The sequence below is a fragment of the Prunus persica genome, chromosome G2 (assembly GCF_000346465.2).
Source record: "Prunus persica cultivar Lovell chromosome G2, Prunus_persica_NCBIv2, whole genome shotgun sequence".
Lineage (NCBI taxonomy): Eukaryota > Viridiplantae > Streptophyta > Magnoliopsida > Rosales > Rosaceae > Prunus > Prunus persica.
The window spans coordinates 11,196,267-11,221,130 of NC_034010.1; the positions used below are offsets into that span (position 1 = coordinate 11,196,267).

General features: G+C 42.4%; 4 protein-coding genes across 4 annotated transcripts; 2 read left to right on the forward strand and 2 right to left on the reverse strand.

Moving 5' to 3' along the window:
• Positions 4,146-9,235, forward strand: LOC109947309. Its single transcript, XM_020557249.1, has 2 exons — positions 4,146-4,663; positions 9,007-9,235. Exons 1-2 carry the CDS (start codon positions 4,146-4,148, stop codon positions 9,233-9,235), a joined length of 747 nt encoding a protein of 248 aa, XP_020412838.1.
• On the reverse strand, positions 11,440-12,777 carry LOC109947310 (protein FAR1-RELATED SEQUENCE 5-like). Its single transcript, XM_020557250.1, has 2 exons — positions 12,618-12,777; positions 11,440-12,065 (listed from the first exon to the last, which is right to left on the reverse strand). Exons 1-2 carry the CDS (start codon positions 12,775-12,777, stop codon positions 11,440-11,442), a joined length of 786 nt encoding a protein of 261 aa, XP_020412839.1.
• Positions 20,692-23,634, forward strand: LOC109947311. Its single transcript, XM_020557251.1, has 2 exons — positions 20,692-23,038; positions 23,156-23,634. The coding sequence occupies exons 1-2, from the start codon at positions 20,692-20,694 to the stop codon at positions 23,632-23,634; spliced, it is 2,826 nt and encodes a 941-aa protein (XP_020412840.1).
• On the reverse strand, positions 23,813-24,627 carry LOC109947127. The gene is made up of 2 exons (XM_020556615.1): positions 24,479-24,627; positions 23,813-24,397 (listed from the first exon to the last, which is right to left on the reverse strand). Exons 1-2 carry the CDS (start codon positions 24,608-24,610, stop codon positions 23,957-23,959), a joined length of 573 nt encoding a protein of 190 aa, XP_020412204.1. The 5' UTR covers positions 24,611-24,627; the 3' UTR covers positions 23,813-23,956.

Here is a 24,864-nt window from a genome sequence, read left to right on the forward strand (position 1 = left end):
TTATGCATTTGTTTTAATGTACATAGATTATGAGATTGACAAGAAAAACATGTTGCAGCACATTGATTTGGGGTTGTATCTCATCCGGAAGCGACAACAAGAGTTGGAGGAAGTAGAAATATCAGACCGGACAACGACCGATGTATTTTTTATGGTATGTCATGGGCCTTGACCAAGTGCTGTTCATAATTACAAATTATCCATACTTGCTTTATGGAGGTGTTTAACCATTGATTGTTTTCTATTTGACAGAATCACATTCGTACTTGCTTTGTGGATAATAATAAAAAAAAAGAGCAGGTTGGGTGGAAAATTAGAAACAGTTGACTAAACGTTGTAAATGGCAAGGTTCCGGCGTGTGGGATGGATTGGCAGAACGCATATAAGGTGTATGCCCCTTGTATGTTGACGAAGTACAAGCATTGGGTGGCTGTAATGATTGATCTGGTTTTGTGTGAAATCAATGTGTACGATTCAAAGGTTTCACTTATTCCAGATGAGATCTTAAAGGAAGAACTCGCCCCGCTTTCAATTACGATTCCAAATCTTCTCAACACCATCAACTTTTATGAAGAAGGTGCTTACGCAAACAATTGCAGCCGAGATTGGTGGTGTCCATGGGCAATACAGCGTGTGGATGTTCCACAACAGTCTAATCAGTAAGCACAACTTTTTATTTAATTTTATTACTTTAAATTGTCAATTACGTTAGAATGTCATTAGTTGAATTGATCGAGTTCTTGTTTTGCTTCAGAGGCGATTGTGGCATGTTCGTGTTGAAGTACATTGAGCTTTTGAGCGCTGAGATTCCGTTAGCTACTTGCACCTCGCAGAACATGCCCTTTTTTCAGTTGAAATTGGCTGCAGAGATAACACGGGGAGATGCTTACATGCCATGATATGGGTTGAACTTGGTTTAGGTACATGATGATTAAATAGGTTTTGGGAATGTCCAATTTCAAACTCATGTAAATACACAATAGAGACCTACGGGTACTTTTCGAATTCTACCTCTGCTCCTCTATTCTTCTTCGTCTTTCTCAATCTTAGTGTATTTTTGTACATAAATTGAGGTTTAAGTTATTGGACAATAACAATTAGAACCAAAATAGTGGCAAATATTATAGCGGATGCATGCTTTCATTTTAATTAGTGTGATACTACGCTACGTTTATTCTGATATTGTCCTAAATGTATATGGAGTTGGATGCAGAGCATAGACAGAAAAATGAAGAAACTGAAATGGAGATGCTGAGGCTTGGTGAGGAGAAAAGTAAATGGATCTGTAAATCTGTTGCACGTAGGCAATCTAAATGGATAGGCAGATGAGTTTTTGAAGTTAGACACATGTCATTCCCATACATAGAATGTGCCTATGGTTCCATAAAGTATTTTTTTATTTAATGAAACAAACTTCTGTGTAATATTAGCCTAACTCCTTCACGACATTTACATAACCTTAACCAAACTGCATTGAATTGGGATTTAAAGACTGCATATGTGAATTGGGATTTGAAGATGGCTTTTTAAGTGTATTACATCATTGCAAAGTGATATGTCATCGTTTATGCAAGCCACCATTAATCGCAATGGGTTGCATCTTAATAAGGTACATAATCAGCGGCTATGGCCTCGCCTCCAATGTTTTATTCAACCATGCCCTCTTTATAGAAATACATGAAAAAATATCTCCAGGTGCAATGCTATAAAAACTCCCTATTGGTTCCGTACCGCCCCTCGGGTTTGAATCCCTCTCTCCTTTATAATCGGTTAATAAATTCGTTGATTTTTTTTTTATTGGTTTTAGGCAGCTCAGTAGCATAAAAGTAATGTATATTGGTGTATCTATATTGCATGTCTGTTGCGTCTATATTGCTTCTCTATTGCGTGTATATCTTACATTTATTGTATGTGTATTGATTGTTTATTACTTACGAAGGAAATAAATGACAATACACAGGCAACAGTTAAGCAATATACACACAACAGACAAACAATATACACACAATAGATAGGCAATATACACACAATAGACATGCAATATACACACAATAGACATGCAATATACATCAGTCCTCAATTACACCAACCATAAGGAAGTCGTATTGAATAGAAAATTAAACTTAACAGTTGTTCTTCCTACTAAAAGAAAGAATAAGGTCCGTTTTCCCCCTTAAATCTTACTTGAGTGGTACTTGTGCCCCCAATAAACATCCAATATTAGAGCAATAACATTCGATATACATGCAACAAACAATCAATAAACCTTCAATAACCATTCAATATCGATTCAATAACATGCGAAATACATTCAGTTAACAATCAATAAACATGTAAACAATCAATAAACATTCAATATCGGTTCAATAACATGCGAAATACATGGATTTAATAATCAATAAACCTTCAATAAACATGTAAACAATCAATAAACTTTCAATAAACATTCAATATCGGAGCAATAACATGCGAAATACATGCAGTAAAAAATCAATAAACCTTCAATAAACATTCAACATCATGCGATTTATATGCAGTAAACAATCAATAAACTTTAAGTATACGCAAATAAACAATCTATATACACTAAATAATTATGCAATTTTCAAAAAAATTGTATTGTCTTGTTATTGCATCGTATTGGCCCTGTATTGTGATTTTATCGTCTTCGTATGATTTTCTTTTTTTAAAGTAAGTCTTGGAAAGTTTTTGCTGGGTTTCAAACAAATAAATGCTTTTGTTTAAATTCAATGCCAATCCACCTATTTCAAGAACAAATATTACAAAATGGGTTTGAAAACTCATTGGTGGTGCGTGCAACATGTCTTTTTGAGGTAAACTTTCACAATCTTTGAAACCATGCACTTAATTGATCATTAAAAGAACAAATAATATGGCAATTGATACAACTAATAAATCTAATACCAAGTCCTTAATGGACTTCAGCATATTCAGCACTGTAGCATCATACGTGTCAGCTTGATGTTCTGCTTCAGCGGAGGTTACATCAACCCATTCGAATCCATTGCAACTGGTGGGTCCCTAATTGCAGGCATCATATATGCAAAATAATTCTGTCAGAGTTAGACATAGGTTTTTTTTGACCCACATACATATTCTTGAAATGAAAACTTACATAGGAGGTTAGACACTTCCAAAATGGCTTCCCTCAATTTTTGTCTGATTTTGAAACCCAAAGCACCATTGTAGCTCCACAATACTGACACCTCTTTGTTTGAGCGGGAGATGAAGACGAAGACATGTTGTATCTTCTCAGTTGTACCTCTTCTCACTCAGATCTTCTCACTGAAACCTCTTCGGACTCATACCTTCTCACTCGTAGTTCTCAGTCATACCCCTTCACTCATAACCCTAAACTTCTCACTCAGCTCTCTCTCATCTCTGCCAAAATTGAATTATATCCTTCTTTTCTATGTCTGGGTGGGTTGGTCACGATCTGGACACCTGTACCGTCAAAATTGTGACATCTTTTACCCCGAAAAGTAATATAATATTTCACTACCAAATATTAATCTGAAAATTGAGGGGACACTGCTTGAAATTTATTATTTTATTTATATTTCATTAAGGCAACTAGTTGGATAAGAATCCATCATTACTGGTTCCATTTTAATAATATTGGTTCTATTTTAATAACATTACTAGGGGTAGTTGGGTGTGGAAAAATGAAAAAGTATATGATGGGACCTTCTGTCACTAGTCAGTAATCCATCACATTTGTATCAATGAATTTGATAGCGGGAAAATCTCAAAAATGGCTATGCAAATAGGTTATTAATTGACTTTTTGACTGTCTGACTCTCTATGCAATGTTATGACGTTTTCCCTTCTTTTGTCTTCAGTTTTAGGGTGTTGGGTTCAGTTTCTTTAAAAACGGTCAACTTAGAAAAACCCCAACTGAAAACACCTTTTCAAAACACTATAAACAGAGGCTACAACAAAACGTGTACCCCAAATATTCTCATTTCTCCCCTCTGCCACTCCTCAAATCGTTCCATTCCAAAAACATTTCAATGAATTCAAAACATTTCACTACAGTCGGAGGAAAGAGAAGGAAGCATCTCCATTTGGATATGCCCCAAGCCTTCATCCCGGAGTTAGCTTGGTTTAAAGTGATGTTATATATGGCAACCCAATCATCGGAAGATCTCTTCCGTATGGCATGTGTGTGCCCATTGTTCCATACTTTGGCAAACAGTCCACAAGTGTGGAACACCATTTCAATGGCAAAGTACCCAGACCATCCTAGCTGGTACTATGCCAGACCTGCGGTCCAGCATTTCTTGCAACAATGCAGGGCTTGCGATAACCCTGAGTCGATATTTAGAGAAGCATTCGAAGTTTTTTTCAGGCAGGGTAACGTGGAAGCGTTGTATGGGATGCGCATTGCAGCCACGACAGGCCATATGGAAGCGGCATATGTAGTTGGACTACTTGGTATGTCCGGAATTGGTCAGTCAAAAGAGGATGCATTAGAATTCTTGTGTTCTTTGAATCAACGTAACAACATTGATATGAAAGGAACCAGGGATGCTTTGACACGAAGATTAAGCGGACCAATAGTTGCAAGACATATCCTAGATATGTTTGACTATGGGAAGATTAAGTTCAATCACTGCAACGCTTGTAACAACAATGAATGGTATTTTGTTATTCAAGGCTGGCCTAGTGAAGAAAAGATAAATCCTGCCTTCTGGACTTGTTGCAATCGATGCAAATGGCACCGTGAGAGTATTTTTTTGTTCAAGGTGATGCGTGCGTATGTTGTGCGAGTGAATCCATACCCTTTTAATTAGTTGTAGTATGTTTTTACGATTTGCATGCATTGTGGACTTGCTTCTCTTCAGTTATAGGTTGGCTGGCTACGTTGTACAAATGTTGTCTAAATGTTGGGTTTTAATCTATTTTGTCTGGTGTTTGTGCTGTCATAAACCGTTTTATATATAAATGTATAATATATATTATATAGCGGAATTATTACTGACATCATAGACGGCTAGAAATGACATTTTACTGACACAGATATTTTGCACAACTACAATCTTCATATTTGGTAAACGAAAGGTCATGCATGGAGTAAATAGGTATCTTTTCACCAGTGCTTGGAATGACATTTTCCCACTTAGCATATCCCAAATGATTTGGTTACACGTTTCTTAAGCAAAACTTGAACAGTGAATGACGTTGAATAATTTTTTCCTGATGTTGTACAATGGATGACTTGTATATTTCCATTTTATTTTTCAAAACATCCCTTCAACCTAAAAAATAAAAAAATTAACAAATTGAAGAAGAGAGAAACCGATTAGCACCAGAAATGGCCTATTCGCACGGAAAATAAAAATTAATAAAAAAGTTGGAGTAAATATAATTAACAAATGGACAGCCTAAAAAGTAATATCATAATAATTCCATTAATTTAGGATAAATAATAATAAAATACTAATGTAGCATAACCATGAAACAGGGAATTCAGTAGGAAGCTGAAATCTCAATAAGTTCGTAGCAATTTTCGGAACATTATTGGGATTTTTGTGTATTTAGTTCTTAATTTTCCAAGAAAAAGTAATAAAATAATAATTTAGGGTAAAATGCAAGGAGGTGGCCATGTTGACTGACGTACACTTGTGCAAGTGGTGAAAGGTGACGGGCTGAGATCGCGCCAGGTGTATTTTGACTTTTTTAGTGCAAAAATCTGTGAAAATAGGTAATAAATAGTAGGAAAATCCTAAAAATGCCCCGAAAATTACTCCGGCCTCCTAGTGACGTTATAAAACTAGGGGAACCTATAAATCATCCGTTTCATAATGAAAAATTATAAATTATTTTACATAACTCACTTTCCTCTTAACCCTAAGTATATATGTTTGTTAACTTAAACTTCAATAACCTACTTCAACAAGCATCTCCCGTTAATGTTCGGAATAATTTTTTAAAATGTGTAACAATGAATCGGAGAATTCAGCAAGGGAGATGGAGTGTCAATGAGTTCGTAGCAATTTTCGGATCATTTCTCTAATTTTTGTGTATTTAGTTATGAATTTTCTAAGGAAAAGTAATAAAATAATAATTTAGGGTAAAAGGCGAGGATGTGGCCATGTTGATTGACGTACACTTGTGCAAGTGGTAAAAAGTGACGGGTTGAGATCGCGCCAGGTGTCCTCTTGCAATTATTTTGGCTTTTTTAGTGCAAAAATCTTTGAAAAAAGGTAATAAATAGTAGGAAAATTCTAAAAATGCCCCGAAAATTACCCGGGCCTCCTTGTGACGTTATAAAACTAGGGAAACCTATAAATCATCCGTCTCCCAATGAAAAATCCAAATTGTTTTACATAACTCACTTTCCTCTTAACCCTAAGTATTTATGTTTGTCAACTTTAACTTCAATAACCTACTTCAACAATCATCTCCCGTTAATGTTCGGAATTATTTTTTAAAATGTGTAACCATGAATCGGGGAATTCAACAAGGGATATTGAGTGTCAATGAGTTCGTAGCAATTTTCGGATCATTTTTCTAATTTTTGTGTATTTAGTTATGAATTTTCTAAGAAAAAGTAATAAAATAATAATTTAGGGTAAAATGCAAGGATGTGGCCATGTAGACTGACGTACACTTGTGCAAGTGGTGAAAGGTGATGGGCTGAGATCACGCCAGGTGTCCTCTTGCAATTATTTTGGCTTTTTTAATGCAAAAATCTTTGAAAAAGGGTAATAAATAGTAGGAAAATCCTAAAAATGCCCCGAAAGGAGTGATAGTAATACCTATAAATCATCCGTTTCGCAATGAAAAAATTCAAATTATTTTTACATAACTCACTGTCCTCTTAACCCTAAGTATATATTTTTGTTCACTTTAACAAGTATATTTCCTTAATATTCGTTATATAATTTGTAATAATACAAGAATTAGTTTCCTTTCAGATATAAGGATGTAAAATAATCTATTTTGTTATAATAATGTACATATATAATAATTGCACATGCTTTGAAGCCATCATTGCAACTACGCCTAGAGCTTTGAACACGTCAGAGGTATTCAATAAGTTGTCCACATGCAACTGCGCCTAGAGCTTTGAACGCGTCAGAGGTATTCAATAAGTTGTCCATATGACGCCGCATTGGGAATCTGTAATATATTTTCTATCATGTCCAATCACATAAAATAATGCCATACATTTTCTGAAAAACCTCACACAAGTCAAGCAATTTTAAAATATTAGTGAATATTTGTCCTAGTCTATATGAGTGATTATATATTCAGTCTGCATTTTTTCACAGTATATGTTCACTTTGAGAGGGATTCCACAAACATATAATATAAAGAAAGAAAGAAATAGTAGGAGATGAACCAGTACAAAAAACAATATATAAATGGTACATAATAATTCCATAACCTTGTCACAAACGCACTCACAAATGCTTTTCCATAAACCTTGTCCTAACATATAATAAATCAAGGCAACATTGCATATGATGCAACCATGTCCAAATCTGATACGTGATCACAAGAAAATGGACATGGCAGCAACATATGACTGAAGTAGATGGGCTCTTTGCATCTTGTGTTATCGTAATTAAAGACATCAGAAGATTAAGGTTGAAATCTTCCATAGTAGTAAGCATCAAAATAGGTTTGAAGCAGAGATTAACGAAAATTCCAATTCCACTGATTTGCCTCTGCTCAAACACGAGAACCAAAATAGTTACTTCCCTTGCTGAGTATATTTGTTAACGTCAAAAACGGTAATAGATGACCAATCAAACCCGGGTACGACGAGTTTTGCATAGGATCGGAAGTAGTCGAATCTAGCTTGCATCACACGCTTCTTTGACTCCACTGCATTAGATGAGTTCTTGTATTTTTTAACAACTACACTCCGAAGTCGTTTGTGTCTACGCTTCATGCGCTGCAACTTCGCCCTATCCAGATTAGCCTGCCTTTTGTCATCTTCAATTTGGCCTTCAACAAATTCCAAACGTGCCCTTGCCCTTTGGATTTCATCACCAAGTTGAAGATGCCTCTCCTTCCAAAAAGCAAGAACTCTTTCAGACTCAAAATTTCCAACAAAATGGTCATTCTGTCTAGGAATGTGACATTGCTTGTCTGGTGACTCAGTTGCGTTTCGAAGGAGGTCTTTGTTTGGAGGGGTGTTTATTATGCTCACATCAAACTTGGTTAGTAAATCCATTCTATGGGGGGAGTGAGTTTCAGTAGATGGAGACAGATTCGGTGGAGGAGTGAGTTTTGTGTGGAGGGAGAATTTCTATGAAAGGAGTGATAGTAATACCAATAAAAGGGTTCCCGCCAAAAAATATTTGGTTGACAATGTATAAATTAATTTTTGGTCTGATACAATCTAAGTTTAATCCTAACTAGTTTGGTTGAGTTCACTAACTAGATGTCACTTCCATTGAGTTTCTTTCAACCACTATCAGTGGTGTAAGGAGAGTGTGAGGTTGACATGCTTGAAAAGCAAAACCTGACACCTCTTTTTTTAAAAATTGAAAGAAAGTACATATGTTGACTACACACAACCTTTGGTATGTTGGTCTATAAACCTATGTTCCCTTTCTCAAACGAAATTGCATATGCAATCCTCATCCTCCCAAAACAAATAGGATTATTCAAGCATGTCAACCTCTTCAGGCGCCAACAACACAATCGAAGATGACAAATTGGAGTCGCAGGTTCTATTTCCACATTGTACTCACCGACCCCTTCCTTTTTCAACATCATTTGGGAGTGAGGGGGACTTCGATGATCCATTAGAGGCAATACATGCAGTCAGTAGCAAGCTGGATTATAATTCCAGACTGATCAATTCATGGCACGAGAAATGTGTTGAAGATGAGGCCATTTTGGTTGATCTTAACATTAGAGTGAACAAAGCGTTCTCCCAAAAGAACAAGTACTTGAAGTTGAGTCATAAAAGGAAGCTAAAAGCTGAGGAGTTGGATACAGTAATGAATGATGAAATTAAAGGTTGTTTGATGAACCATATGCGATGCGAAGAGCACATAGTGAACTGGAGTTGGCATTCAACGAAGGATTCGAAAAATTCCGAGCATTTGCGGCAACTACTCATACAAGTTATAATTGGGACTATGTGTCCCCTGATGCTGTGAGAGAGATACTAGACGATGGTGGTGACAGGAATGAGCATAAGCACGTCAAAGCTGCTCGGAAGAAGCCGACCGATACGACTAAGTGATTGCGGCTACCGCTGTTCAGTTGGTTGAGGGTGATCGTGGTATTGCACAAATTAGAAGTATATTCCCTTAATGTCATTATCTAATTTAAAATAACACAAATATCAGTTTCATTTGCTTCATATATAATTATTGGGACTATGTATTGCAAGTCATCATGTGTTCCTTCTGTCTAACATTATATTTTGCAAATATCGAAATATTATTCAATAAGCAGTCAATATCACAGCGAGTTGGGAATCAGTAAAGCCCCATTATCATGTCCATTCACATTAAAGAGCTGGCGTACTTTTTCTCAAAAAACTGACACGTGAGTCATAAGTAACATAACATGTGCTATACATTGTTTAGTGAATGGTTTATGGTTTATTTATATATAATAAAATTCCAAATATTGCTGAATATTTATTTCGTCTATATCACTGGGGACATGAGTGACCATAAGCATGTGAGACCTGCTAAGAAGAAGCTGACCAATACGACCGAGGGATTGTGGCTACCGTTGTTCAGTTTGTTGGGGAGATCGTGGTATTGCTAAGAGGGAGCACATAATATGTTTTGCAATCAAATTTTCTTTTGTGTGTGGAATTATGAGTAGTTCAAATGTTAGTGTACCCTTTAATATTCTCCAACAGTTCGAAATGTGATTAGCTGCAATGTACTTTTTTACACGCTGCTTTCTAATCACTCTGTTCCAACAAAGTGCTTCAAGTATCCTTCAGTTACAAATGTTTACAAAATCGTGCCCCTAATAACCAGTCGAGCTCAGATCTTAATAACCAGTAAAACACTAGAACATAACATTCGGAAAAAGTGGGTACTGCTGGAAATCATTACTGGTAATGGAAACAACAGCTGGCTGCTGGAAATGCTGCATTAGCCTGTGATATAGTCAATGAATCTCTGTTAAAACATAATTCACCATAAACTACCCATTTTACATGGTAAAAGTCATTGTTTGTTCACATAACTCAAAATTTGATACTTTATCAAATGTCTATGAAAATGTCTAAATAGGGAGAAGACGTAAAATTAACATGTGTCCAAATTTCATGCAAGAATGAAACCAAGCAAATTTTCATTTCAATTACCAGTGGACATAGTAAGAGCTCATGGGTGGACATGAACAAAAAAATAATAATAATAAAAACTGAATCTAGAAAACTTCACCTGATCATTAGTCTTCATTACAACCGGATTTCGTCTAATAGAAACATAAATCATTCAGTTGGTCCGTGCATCCTGTCAAATTCGTCGAATAATGGGTCACTACGATCTATTGGAGTTGATTCGTCATTGTTCGATGGTGATGTCCTGCATAAACATCAAACACAAGCACATAAAAACTTTACCTATTCAAATTTTAGGTGTTATTATAAATAGTGTTAGCATCTTACGGTGTGTTCAAATTTCTTGGGCATTGTCTTCTATCATGACCAATGTGTCCACACTCCCGACAGTGTCTAATCCCTCGCTTCATTGCCTTTTCCTTTGCTCCCGTTACTCGTTTTGACCTTCCTTTGCACCTCACTCTCTTAGGGTCTTTCATATATTGTGTTTGAGAGCTGGACCCTCCAACTTCGTTATTACTTGGTATATCCTTCAACAACTTCAACTTCACCTGCAAACTTTTTAGAGTCTCTGACAGTAGCTCACATCCTTCTTCACTCATTAATGCATCCTCAACCACATCTGAAGCAAGTCGAGACATTGTACTCCGCTTTATTAAAAGACCAGGATCTGCAGAGTCTTTAATTTCGTTGCCATTTGCATCTGACACCAATCCAGATTTCGCAGTTTTCTTCCACCTCTTCAAAATATATTTATCGGGCATATATTCAATCTGGTCCCTTCTGAACAATGCTAGGATGTGCTTGCAAATAATTCCAACAAATTCAAATCTTTTGCAGCTACACGATGCGCGGTCAGAATCTTTGACATATACGACTTCTGCCACTCTTGTTTCTCAATTTTTTCTTTCGCTCACTTTAAAGACAACTTTAGAAGCATCCTCTGTTTTGAGCTCTAGGAAACATGCTGTACTTTGTATTAGTTCTTGCTCAAACTTTTGAAACATTGTTCTTGTGTACAAGGTAGCCATTTGTTTGTTCATTGGCATCGGTAGAATACATTGAGCCACTTCAAATGCATCTACGTGATCAGCAACTAACTTTTTTTGACGTTGATGAGAAAGTGCCCTCTCAAATCATATTATGAAATCCATCAACGAATTTCTCTTTGATATGTATTGCTTGAATAAATCATGAGAACCTTCCGCTCTTTGGCTGCTTGACATTCCAGCGGCAAAAAATTGTTGTGCGTAGGCTGGAACCCAAGATTCCCTTAAATCGAACATTGAACTCAGCCATGGATGGTCAATCAAACCAGCCTTTGTAACCACAATATTCCATTTTGCATCGAACTCATCCTTATTGTCAGTATCCCATATGGCTTTCTGAAATTCACGCCAATACTCCTTATAAGCAGAATGTGGTAACTTAACAGAGAACTTTGATGTGATGTGCCATATGCAAAGTGGATGAAATGTAGTCGGGAAGGCTATTGAAATTGCTCTGGTCATTGCCGCATCTTGATCTGTAATGATCGTTTTAGGTTCGCCACCTGGCATGGCTTTCTTAAACTCCTCAAACATCCAAATAAACAACTCAGTCGTTTCTTTGCTCAAAAATGCGCATGCTAAGACAATTGTCTGACCATGGTTATTAACTCCCAACATTGGTGCAAATGTCAAGTCGTATCGATTCGTGTTGAATGTGGTATCAAATACAACAACATCTCCATAAAACCCGTACGCCCGTCTAGAAGTTGCATCTGCCCAAAAACATCAACTAAACCTGTCATGGCCATCTCCCTCAATCTTGAAATAAAAAGCCTCATTTTTTTTCTGTTCAGCCATAAAATACTCGATCACTAGTTCAACATCGTGGTTCCTCAGCTTCCCATTCACACTACATTCAAGATTGTAGATATCTTTTTTGATAAAACCGATTTTATCCATTCCTCCGGATTGCACCTCGAAAATACTTACCTTCTGATGAATAGGAATATTAACTGAGCCCAACTATTTTGTGAGTACTTTTGTAGAATTTGAAATATGACGGTGCGATCTCAATAAATGCATTCTTTCTGAGGGTGTCATCTTATGATTGTGTCCCTCTGCAAAAAGAGAGATGGTATACTTCTTGCTCCCATTTGTCTTCACAACCACAATCTTAGCTTTGCAATTGCATATACTTATTCCCCGTTGTCTTTTTCTCTCCCGAGTTTCATCTCTCATGTATGCACCTTGTTTGCAACATACAAATTCTTTCCTCAAAATCTCTTTCTTGTTTTTCCCCCAAAAGCTGGAATGAAGTTGAATACCAAAGCCAGCCAAGAATGCATATCTATTATAGAAATTGTAAACGAGGTCAAGCGAGTCGAACTTCATCCCAACTGCTGGTGTTTCCTCATTTCTTACTTCAGGAATATAAACCCTCCCATTAGCTGTTACACAGTCATCACTCTCTGAGCCCCCAGACATTTTATCTACGTATATTATTGATCCACTTCTATATTACTGCATCGCAAATATTAATTCATTAATCAGTCATTACTGCATCACAACATATCAATGCATTCCACTTACACAAAACATTGCCCAAATTGACACAAAACACGCATAGCCTAACTTGTTGGATTCCGATTACACAAAACGCAAGCAAAATTTAATAATAGTTACGTCATCTCTTGTGAAATAATCTGGAAAAAATAACATTAGAACCAACATGTTCAACTAAGAACACAAATGTAATTCAAACCACCAATTACAGAACTTCACCCAATATCCTCTCCAAATGCTTACTCCTAATGTCATTAAGCCTAAGTTTAGGATCTTTTACCTACATTTCATAATTTTCCACCCCCACCAAAAACAATCAACTAAGTATATTGAATATTCATAAAGAAATGACACATTATTGATTCCACCAATGACGCATTATTGATGCCACAAATGATGAATTTCCCACCCTCACAAAAAATAAAACAAACCCAATAAAATCAATATAACAAGTGAACTTACCTCTCAAAATCAATCGGGAGCTCCGAAGTCAGTCAGCTTGAGAGAATGTGGTGGACATTAGAGAAGACTCTTTGGTATTTGAGACTCCATCTCTACCAAAATCGAGGAACAACTTCTGCTGTGGCATCTAGCTACAAAAAGAGATATGCTACTTTGTTTTCATCTGGAATCTTGTCTGTTGAATGAAAAAGAGAAGGGGTTTCACTTGAGCCATAGAATCAAAACAGGGCAACAGCTAGGTAAGAGCCATTAATCGTAATACCGAAGATACCATAGATCGCAGGCCTCCCAAGGAGCTGATGACAATGGAGTGACTATAGGGTTTGGGAGCTTTGGATCCTTCTAATTGTGGGTTTGCTTTACATTCAAAAAGAGAGGATTGTGTTCTTAAGTTTTTCACAGAGAGGGAAAGAGGGAAAGATGAGACTGAAGTTGGGTTTCTAACGGGTTAGATTTCAACCCGATTCTACATGCACCCTCTTTTAAAAACTCACTGTTGGATGAAATCCAACGGCTCTTACATACCCCTCAAAAACACCCCTTATAACTTTCCACTCACTATAGAAGCTCCCAAGTTGAGGGGTATTTTGGTTTTGAAAAATGGCCAATGAGTCATAATAGTATAACTTGAGATCAATGTGACCAGGGACGGACCCAGGATTTTAAAATGAAGTGGGCTAGATTTACCTTATTGAACTGTTAGATTTTAGGCTTTTGGAGCGAGCTAGATTTACCTTAAGAATATATCATTTTTATTTTTTATTTGTTTAAAAGGCTTATTTTACACCAACAATGCCAGCTAAGGTCTACCATAATGAACAAAAATGAATTAAGAGAAAAGAAAATTCAAAAATGAAAATTTATCATCACAAAGATAGAGTCAAATAGACACACGGCAACTAGAGGTAACACTACAATTATCCAATTAGTTCAAATTAATATTTCTGCTATAAATGGGATTAACATTAACACTAATTATAAGGAAAAAAAAAAACTCACTTGGGCTATAGCCCAGGTTGTACAAGTCATAGGACCGTCCCTGGATATGACCAAAAAGGTTTGTCCATTCCTTGTGGTTGGTACTGATTTTGGGCCAACTTGGTAACCCTTGGGTCGTTGTTAGGGGAGTATCAAATAAGTTTACCTTTTATACTCCATTAGAAGTATTATGGTCCTTATAACCGACGCCCGTCAGGGCTTTTTTGTACTTTTAATGGCTGTTGTAACTAGGCCTATAAAAATGGCCCAAACTTGAATTCGGTCTTATTTTTTGGGTTATGGGCCGTTAGGCGGGCTTAGCCTGGGTCGTTGTGTAAAGGGTAGGACTTGGGCCACTATTTCTAAGCCCATGAACGATCCGGCCCGGCCCAATATTGAAATTAATAAATAATATTTTTATAAATTAAACTAATATTAATTATGCTTTGTATTTAATTAGAAGATTTAAATGAATATAATGACCCATTAAATATAACATTAATTATCATTTTACAGGCCAAAAAAGCTAGTAATTGGGTAGGTCCTGAGCTAACCCCTAGGCCCGACCCATTTTATAGACAAGCCTTCATGGTGATTTTTATTAATGAAACACCTCCCTATGGTTCGGCAAATAAATAAATAAATTGGGTTATTCGGTGTATGTAAAGGGGTGGCAATTTTGGGCGACCCATTACACGACTTGAAACCCGCACGAGAATTTAGCGGGTTCAACCCGCATGATTAAAATTTGGGTCACTTTCGGGTCAACCCACCATGGCCTGTTTAATAAATGGGTGGGTTTTGAGTCAACTCGCCAACCCGCTAAAATACCTATGTAACCCGCTATCCCGCTAAAATACCCGTGTAACCCGCCAACCCACTAACCTGTTTATTTGTTTATTCTTCATTTTTCTAATTTTTTTTAATGTCTTTTAGTTGCTACCACTTAGCGGGTCAACCCGACATAACCCAAAATTCGCACGAGAACTTAACGGGTCAACCCGTGCATGACATGTTTATTAAACGGGTCAAGTTTGGGTTGAGCATTCCTGACACGTATATAATCTTGACACGACACGAACCCGACACGACCCGACCCATTGCTAGCCCTATATTTACCGAATCTGGTAAATTGAGCCCAAAGGGTTTAACTAGAATTTCCCCATTCTTTCCCGATTTAGTAAACTGTGCTGTGTATTAGAAAATATTATAGAAAATTAGTAATACCAATTCCTAGACATAATACCCATTCCTAGACATAATTCTATAAAGAAACCCTATACCATTCCATGTATATAAACACACCCAAAATAAACCCAAAAATTGACAGCTATCGATTTCTTAAATTCAACAGCTATGTTTGATTACTGTTTTGTCCTTTTGCTTTGTCTATTAATCAACTCAATCTTCATCAACCAGCATCTCGAACTTTCTCTTCAACAATGGCGAGGTTCATCGAGCTCTGCTTCTGGCTTTTCTCCTAGTCCAATTCTCCATTGTATTTTCGTCGTCTCCACCACAATCCTCACTGACTCCATCGCTGCAACTCGCCACCGATTCACCTTCGCCCAAAACTCCATCACCGATTCCCCTTCCTCCATCTTCGTCGGATGCTCCAGTTAACGCACCTTATCCTTCTTCAATCTCTGTCGGTCGACAACACGCCTCTAGTTTCTTCTCCAGCGCTGTCGAATCCAAGCTACGTCAACCACAGCAACCTCAGACGGAGACGGAGCTAAGAACTCCTTTGGAGTGAAGAGCCTGTCAAAGAAGGCAGAGATCGTACTTGGAATGATCGTTGGATAACATACATCGATCTCAGTACGGATACGCCGCCAGGAGAGAGATTCTCTGAAGAGCTACTCATAGTCTCTGATATGCAAAAACTCTTAGAGGTTACTATGAAATTTTTAATTTCCCATATTTTTTGTTGTTAATTTATTTGTTTTCTTAGTGTGAGATTGAATTGAGGTTTTGGCGATGGTGATATGGTGATTCAATTTTATTCTTCATTCTTTGGTGTGCTAGCGGTGCTAGAGTTGGTGGTAGTTAGAATTTTGGGATGAATTCTTGGCGTAAAATACTTAATTAGTCAATATGAGTCATCGATGTATTACTTTTTCTATTTTAGAATGATATAATAATTGGAATTAATGATTTAGAATTCATTATGCTTGTTTTTCTCATTGTTGTTGACTTGTTTGGCTCTATCTATCTTTGTATGTTATCTAACGTTTGTGAGCAAATTCCCATCTAAGTTCAGTTTTGTGTAACCTGATTCTGTAGGCTTATGAGGCAGATTTCAGCATCTCTTGATGCATCACACGCCATTTCTTGTCCTGAAAAAAAAATTGTAATATTTATTTAAGGCAAAGCTCATTTTGCAGATACGTGATTCCTTCAATGGGTCTGCAAATCATTGAAGTAATTAGCTACCTGATTCCTTTTCCAACAAGTTACAGCAACACTATCTCTTGCAGTAGCTTTTGCCTCAGCTGGCATAACTATGTTGTACTTTAGTGACTTGAGCCTCTGCAATTTTGGAGATGAATGCCAAAAATACCAGATGGCAGTTGCATTGGCGTACCTGAGCTGGGTAACAATTGCAATTTCTTCTCTAATTATGCTCTATCTATTGGCAGCATCACTTGTTTGTATAGGCCATAGGATTTGTTTCATCATCTCATTGTAGCCCTTCTCTGTCATATATATTTCCTTTAGAATAGAAACAAGAAATTGCAGTGTCAATAGAAAAGGAAACAAACTGGATAGAACATAGCAGTGCAATATTAAAAAATTACTCTCATTATGTTGTCTTTCCACAAGAAGAAGTGGGATTAGAGTTGGGAAATAGCTGTGTTTACACCATAATGAACCGAGCAGACCCAGCATCAAAGCGACTAGCACCAAGGCAGCCACGCCTTCTCCCATGCCGAAGGAAGACATACTTCCGAGGTGCCAGACACCTGCCGAAGCTCTCAGCTGCCAAACCTAATCTCCGGGACACGTGTCGCCACCACAACGGCTTGCACAAAGTCCCACATTGGAACTTTGTGCAAAGCTCCCACTTTCACTTCCCTATAAATAGGGAACAGTACCCAGGTAAAAGAGGAACTACTCTCCCACTTTTACTGTTACTCTGCCAGAATTACTACTCGTAACTGACTTAGGCATCGGAGAGCCTTCGGCCGGCACCACACCGGTGTCCGAAGCTTGACGATTGCTTCTCCTCTTTTTACCTTCTACAGGTCTCTCACCAACCCATTTCACCAAGGGCCTCAGCCCTCTTCTCTGCTGAAGACTCAGCACATCTAATCACTAAGTTGGACTCAATATTGGCCGGGCCATTTTGAGCATCAACAGTTTGGCGCCGTCTGTGGGAAATCGACACTTGAATCCCCTCTTTCTCTATCAGCCCAGCTGGCTCCTTCACCCCTCAGGCCCCGTCGCCTCTTCTTCACCCCACATTCTGCCATGCCGACCGAGGATAGCCGCGATACCCAGCATCATACCCCCCGCGATGGTACTTCTAGAAGGAGATCTTCGGAAGATCCCACTCTCCAGGCAGAAGTGGAGCGTCTCCGCGACAGTGTCACTAAAATGTCGGAAAAATACGACCACCTTCATTGCAAGAACATTGAGCTAGAACATGACTACCGTGTTTTAAAGAAGAACTGGGAAAGAACTCACACCCAGGATGCCCAGCAAGACCTCACCCAGAACGTTGGGCCTACTCAGCCGAACCAGCCGGTACATTCCAGCCACAGTGCCTCGGCCCAGGCTAGGCTCCGCAAGGGTAAAGACCACCTTCATCCGGAGATAGCCCAGTCACGACCCCTTTGCGTTCCCCCACCGAGGGACCGGCCCCATGAACCAGTCAGGATCTACCAAGATTGCAGGGATCGCCTCTCGGACCGCCAGCCAAGGCCGATCCCTATCCCTGTCAACCTCGAAGACCCACGGGTGACACACCTGGGCCCTTCGCCAGCCCCCGTCCGCATACCCGACGAGGAAGGTGTCGGGGACTCGGATACTTGGGACTTTTATAATTCGGAGACCTGGCCAAATTACCACACCGGGGCACTGGAAAATTGGGAACAATCCCCAGTCCCTGTCTGCCCCGCCCCCAGGCCTTTGGCGCCTGAAACTCTTCCTCATGCCGACCCGGCCATGAGGCTTCTCTTCGAAAAGGTCCGGCGCCTGGAAAGCGAACAACAACGCAGCCATCAACCCCTCTGGGCAAAACCACGACCAGGGCCCTTTACCGAACGCATCCTCCACTACCACCAGGAGAAAGATATCCAGCCCCTCCGCATCGCTTTCTACACTGGCACGGAGGACCCTCTCACCCACATCCACTCCTTCCAGTCTGCCCTTGGGTGCAAAGGCCTCACTGATGAAGGCATGTGCCTCCTTTTCCCTTCCACCCTCAGCGGCGCGGCCCTGAATTGGTTCTACAGGCTCCACCCCTGCACCATCAACTCCTTCGATAGTCTCAAGCAGACGTTCCTGGACCATTTTATGATCCAGACTGATCGCCTATACTCTGCCGACGACTTGTATATGCTTAGGCAGGCTGAGGATGAACCCCTTCGGGAATATGCAGCTCGGTTCAGTCATGAATACTCTCGCTGCCCAGACACTGACGATCGCGCTGCCTTCGGCGCTTTTAAGAGCGGCCTCCGCGAGTCCAACTTCCGCTACCTGGTTCATAGCAACAGTTGGAACACATATGCAGAGCTGATGAAGCAGGCGGCGATCCACGCTAAGGCAGAATACTTCAACTCCAAGCGTGGCCCAGCCAACTTGGCGCGCAACACTTTCGCCGACCCTCCACTTGCTTCAGCACCCGCCCCAGCCCCACCTCAGCATTCTACCCCTGCCCCGAGTGCCCAGGACAACCAACCACATAAGCGGAAGGATAGCTACCAGCATCCCTTCGGCAATCGCAAACATGGCAGACATGGCAACCCCCATCAATCTAGTGGAAGCAACCCTCCCAGGCCTGGTGATCGGGCCCCACTTCCATTCGCACCCAGGCCCAGGTTTGAGGTTTTTACGACCCTCAACACCACCTATGAGAACGTCCTGGCGCGTGAAGCCCCCATCATCCCCAAGCCACCCCCCCGGAGACCATCCAACAAGCCTATGCCAAACACGGGGGTCTTCTGCCGCTTTCATCAATTCAGCGGCCATGACACCGAGTCTTGTGTTGCGTTGCGCAACATCATTGAAGGGCTCATCCGGGAGGGTAAGCTGGACAACTATGTGCGCAACATACCAGCCCCGCCTAACCCTCACCAACGACAAATCAACATGATCTCCACCATCAGCGGAGGTCCTACCCTGGCTGGCACCTCCAACAACTCCATCAAACATTATGTCCGCTCCACCTATGCGCACCAGGTCTTCAGCACCGAGCAGGGACGATTGCCAAAGACCCACAGGACTGGCTGGGCCCCCATTACCTTCTGCGAGGAGGAGGAGCGTGGTGTTATCCTCCCCCATGACGATCCACTCATTATCCGGGCTGACATTTCTAACTTCGACGTTGGGCGTATCCTGGTGGACACTGGTAGCTCGGTCAGTGTGATGTTCGCCGAGTGCTTCAATGAACTCCAGGTCCCGCCTCACCTACTCGACCGAAGCATCACACCCCTTGTGAGCTTCTCAGGTGATGTGGTCCAGCCCATCGGCAGCATTCATCTCCCCATCTCAATTGGGGCCGCACCCCAGCAGACGACGATCACCACCCCCTTCCTTATCGTCGATTGCCCCACGGCCTACAACGTCATCCTCGGCCGCCCAGCCTTGGCCCAAATGAAGGCTTTTATTTCCACGCATATGCTGCTGTTGAAGTTCCCCACTCCTAATGGCCCAGGCACGGTGCGCGGCGACCAACTCAGAGCCCGAAGCTGCTATGCTTCAGCCGTCAAATCCACCAATCGCCAACATAGGAGTGAAGCCCTAGCAGTAACCCAGGCTCCCGCCTCTCCTCAAGCTGGCACAGACCCACCTGAAGACCCCAGGGAGGAGTCCATCGCACCACAGGCCGAACCTATGGAGGACCTGGAGCTGGTTACCCTCCATGACGATATCCCGGATCGACAAGTCCGGATCGGCACCTCCATCTCACCAGAGCTTCGCTCTGACCTGGTCGCCTTCCTCCGCCTCAACTCCGAAGTCTTCGCTTGGTCCTACAATGACATGCCTGGCATATCACCAGACATCATATCTCATAGGCTTAGCGTCAATCCTGCCGTCCGACCAGTCCGACAGAAGCGTCGAGCCTATGATCCCGAGCGCTATGAGGCTATGAAGGCGGAGGTGGATCGATTGAGTAGTATCTGATTCATCAGGGAGGTTGACTATCCCACATGGCTGGCCAATGTCGTGATGGTCCGCAAGCCAAGAAAGGGTTGGCGCATGTGTGTCGACTACACCAACCTTAATCGGGCATGCCCAAAGGACAGCTTCCCGCTACCCCGCATTGACCAGCTAGTCGACGCCACAGCCGGCCACGCCCTCCTTAGCTTCATGGATGCTTATTCAGGTTACAACCAGATCTTCATGCACCCCGAAGATCAGGCCCACACCTCTTTCATTACGGACCGCGGCCTCTACTGCTATAAGGTGATGCCCTTCGGCCTCAAAAACGCCGGGGCTACTTATCAGCGTCTGGTGAATCAGCTCTTTGCCCCCCTGATTGGCAATACCATGGAGGTCTATGTCGATGACATGCTAGTCAAGAGTCGCACGGCTGACCAGCACATCCCCAACCTCTCTGCCATGTTCACCATCCTGAAGCAATACAAAATGAGGCTTAACCCCACCAAATGTGCATTCGGGGTGGCTTCCGGAAAATTCCTTGGCTTCATGATCAGCCAGAGGGGCATTGAGGCCAATCCAGAAAAGATCCAGGCCATCTTAGATATGACAATACCTAAGACGGTCAAGGATATCCAAAGCCTTACAGGGCGTGTCGCAGCCCTGACCAGATTTATCTCCAAAGCCACTGACCGCTGCGCCCCATTCTTCAAGACCCTTAAAGGCAGCAAAAGAAACATCACCTGGACTGCTGAATGCGACACGGCTTTCAGCGAGCTCAAAGAGTATATGGGCCGGGCCCCTTTATTGTCAACCCCTGAGCACGAAGACATCCTCGTGATTTATCTCTCCATCTCAGCTTCGGCTGTTAGCTCTGTGCTCATCCGATCAAAAGATCACGCGGAGCACCCAGTGCATTATGTTAGTAAAGCATTGCAAGATGCCGAAGTTCGTTACCCGGACATCGAAAAATTGGCATTCGCCCTGGTCGTCTCGGCAAGACGCCTCCGACCATATTTCCAAGCTCACACCATCCATGTCTTAACCAATCAACCGCTCCGACAGGTGTTGCAGAACCCAGAAACCTCTGGGAGGCTGGTCAAATGGGCCATTGAACTGGGCGAGTTTGATATTCACTACAAACCCCGCCCGGCTATGAGGGGCCAGGCCGTTGCTGACTTCCTATCCGAATTCACGGATCCCCAAGCTTCCGCAGCTACCCAGCTCATAACCGAACCCAACCCCCCTCCCAGCCAGGACCAAACCCCCACCGAAGGCAATCTCGACCTAACCCAGCCCCTGTGGACCTTATTCGTAGACGGCTCTTCTAATGCCCAGGGCTGTGGGGCCGGCCTCGTTCTCATCTCCCCAGACAAGGTTGCCCTCGAGTACGCCCTTCGCTTCAAATTCCAAGCCTCCAACAATGAGGCCGAATATGAAGCACTCTTAGCTGGTCTTCGATTAGCCAAAGAGATGGACGCCAGGCAAATTCAGATATTCAGCGATTCACAACTTGTGGTCCACCAGGTCAACCAGGACTTCACGGCTAAGGATGCCTCTATGACGGCCTACCTCCAGCACGCTCGGCACTTGCTGGCAAACTTCCAAGCCCACTCTATCAGGCAGGTGCCGCGCTCCGAGAATAGCCATGCGGATGCACTAGCCAGGTTGGCATCAGCCTTGGAGCAAGGACTGGGCCGCCACATCCACATCGAGTTTTTGGCCCAGCCCAGCACACAAGCCCCACTCATCTGCACTATTGATCACAGCCCTACATGGATGGACCCCATCCTCCAATTCTTACAAAACCAAACACTACCGGCTAATCCGGCAGAAGCACGACGCGTTCGCCATCGCTCTGCCCGTTACCTGATCATTAACGGCTCCTTATACAAGCGGGGTTTCAGCCTTCCTTACCTCCGATGCCTGACTCCAGAGGAGGGTCACTATGTCCTCCGAGAAATCCATGAAGGCATCTGCGGCAACCACTCGGGCGCACGCTCGTTAGCTCATAAGGCAATCCGCCAAGGATACTTCTGGCCTTCACTCCACACTGACGCCCAGGCCTTCACCCAAAAATGCGACAAATGTCAGAGATTCGCCAACATTCCACAACTCCCGGCAGAACCACTGACGGCCATGGTCAGTCCTTGGCCATTTGCCCAATGGGGACTGGATCTCATCGGACCGATGCCAGAGGGCAAGGGCCAAGTCAAGTATGCTGTTGTGGCCGTAGACTACTTCACCAAGTGGGCTGAGGCCGAGGCCTTGGCCACCATCACTGCGGCTCGCATCGAATCCTTTGTGTGGCAAAACATTGTATGTCGCTTCGGCATCCCCAACTCCATCGTCACCGACAATGGCCGGCAATTTGACAACGCCAAATTCAAACAATTTTGTTCCAACCTCAAGATTCGTCTGTGTTTCGCCTCCCCAGCCCATCCTCAGTCCAATGGCCAGGTCGAAGCCGTGAACAAAATTATCAAGAAGACCCTCAAGACAAAACTTGACAAAGCCAAGGGCTGCTGGCCAGAACTACTCCCAGAAGTACTCTGGTCCTACCGCACCACCTTCCGCACATCCACGGGTGAAACGCCGTTCTCCCTATCATTTGGAACCGAGGCCGTGGCTCCGGTAGAGATTGGCCAGCCCACATACCGAACCTCCACTTACGATGCCACGGCCAATGACGAGCAGTTGGCCCTCAACCTCGACTTCATTGACGAACTTCGGGACCAATCGAGCATGCGCAATGCCGCGTACAAGCAACGCATCGCCAAATACTATGACTCCCGAGTCAAGCCCCGTGCTTTCAAAATGGGGGACTGGGTCATGCGCAAGGTTTCCTTGGCTACCAAAAATCCCAACGAAGGTACCCTCGGCCCTACATGGGAAGGTCCTTACGAGATTATCAAAATCTGCCGCCCCGGCACTTATCAGCTTCGTGATTCCACAGGCAAGACGCTGCCTCACCCGTGGAATGCTGACCACCTCAAGTACTATTACAAGTAAACATATCTAGACCCTAGGACAATACTTTGGTCTTGATTATTTACTGTAAGTTAGACGTAAGGTATCTAGACCCTAGACCACTTGTACCTTCTGCCTTTCGGCATATATTTCAATGAAATGCCTGACTCAGGCCCATTCTCATGAACTCACATTGTTATCATTCTTACCACAATTGATATCAAGCTAAGTTCATATCATAAATAAAAACAGCCTTGCTCCAGGCAAGGACAAATGTTCATACATAACCAAAATAAACAAACAAGTGTTCCAACACAATCACTAAAATACAAAATAGCTATAACACATCACGAAGGCAACGCCTTCAGGACTCGGTCGACGGAGCATCCTCAGTGGCTGGCTCAGCCTCTGGTGTCGGGGCGCTAGCATCAGCAGGAGGGGTCTGTGCAGGAGGCTCGCCACTGGTGTCAAAGTTAATCTCCAGTGAGGGGTTGAACCTAACCAACCTATCTTCCCAGCGAAGCTGCTCATCAACCAGTCGGTCCATGATATAGCTCTTCAGCTCCTCTGAGGATCGGAAGGACTCAATCGCCTCGGCTCGGGCAGCAGCCACCTCCTCGGCCCTAGATCTCTTCAGCTCCTCCACCTCCTTGGCCAGGGCCGCCTTCTGAACCAGCAAGGTGTTCTTCTCTCGGATGGCCTCCTGCGCCTCTGCCATTTTGCTCTTGGCTAGCTCATCCCGCCTCTTCAGCCTCTGGATCTCCTTGTCAGCCTTGGCCATGCTGACGTACATCTCGCCAAAGGCCTGCAAAACCAAAACCATGTTAGTCAATCTACACAAAAATAATCCAACACAAATACATTCAAAAAGGGCCTAAACACTTACATAGGCAGAGGTGAGGATCGTCTTTTGGGCCCGGTCGATGAAGGAAGAAGCTGGAGTCCTCGCCAGAGCCTCAGGGTCGCTCTTCACGCCTTCCAGGAAGACGTTCACTAAGGGCACCTCCTGCCGGTGCATAGCCAGGTTGACCTCCTTCTTCTGCTGGCATAGCCTGCCGAAGTCTACCTTCTCTACCCCTTCAGCGAACACGTCCTCCATGCCGAAGGGTAGCTTCGGCGGTGCCTGCAGATCAAAGGGCGGAAGCCTCGGCCCTGACCCCATCACATGCTGATGAGCCTCCTCCAAAGCCTTCCTCTTCCCCAGCACATCCGCGACCCGACCCTCATCATCATCCCTGGGTCGTTTCCCAGCACTTTTCTCAGCTTTCTTGG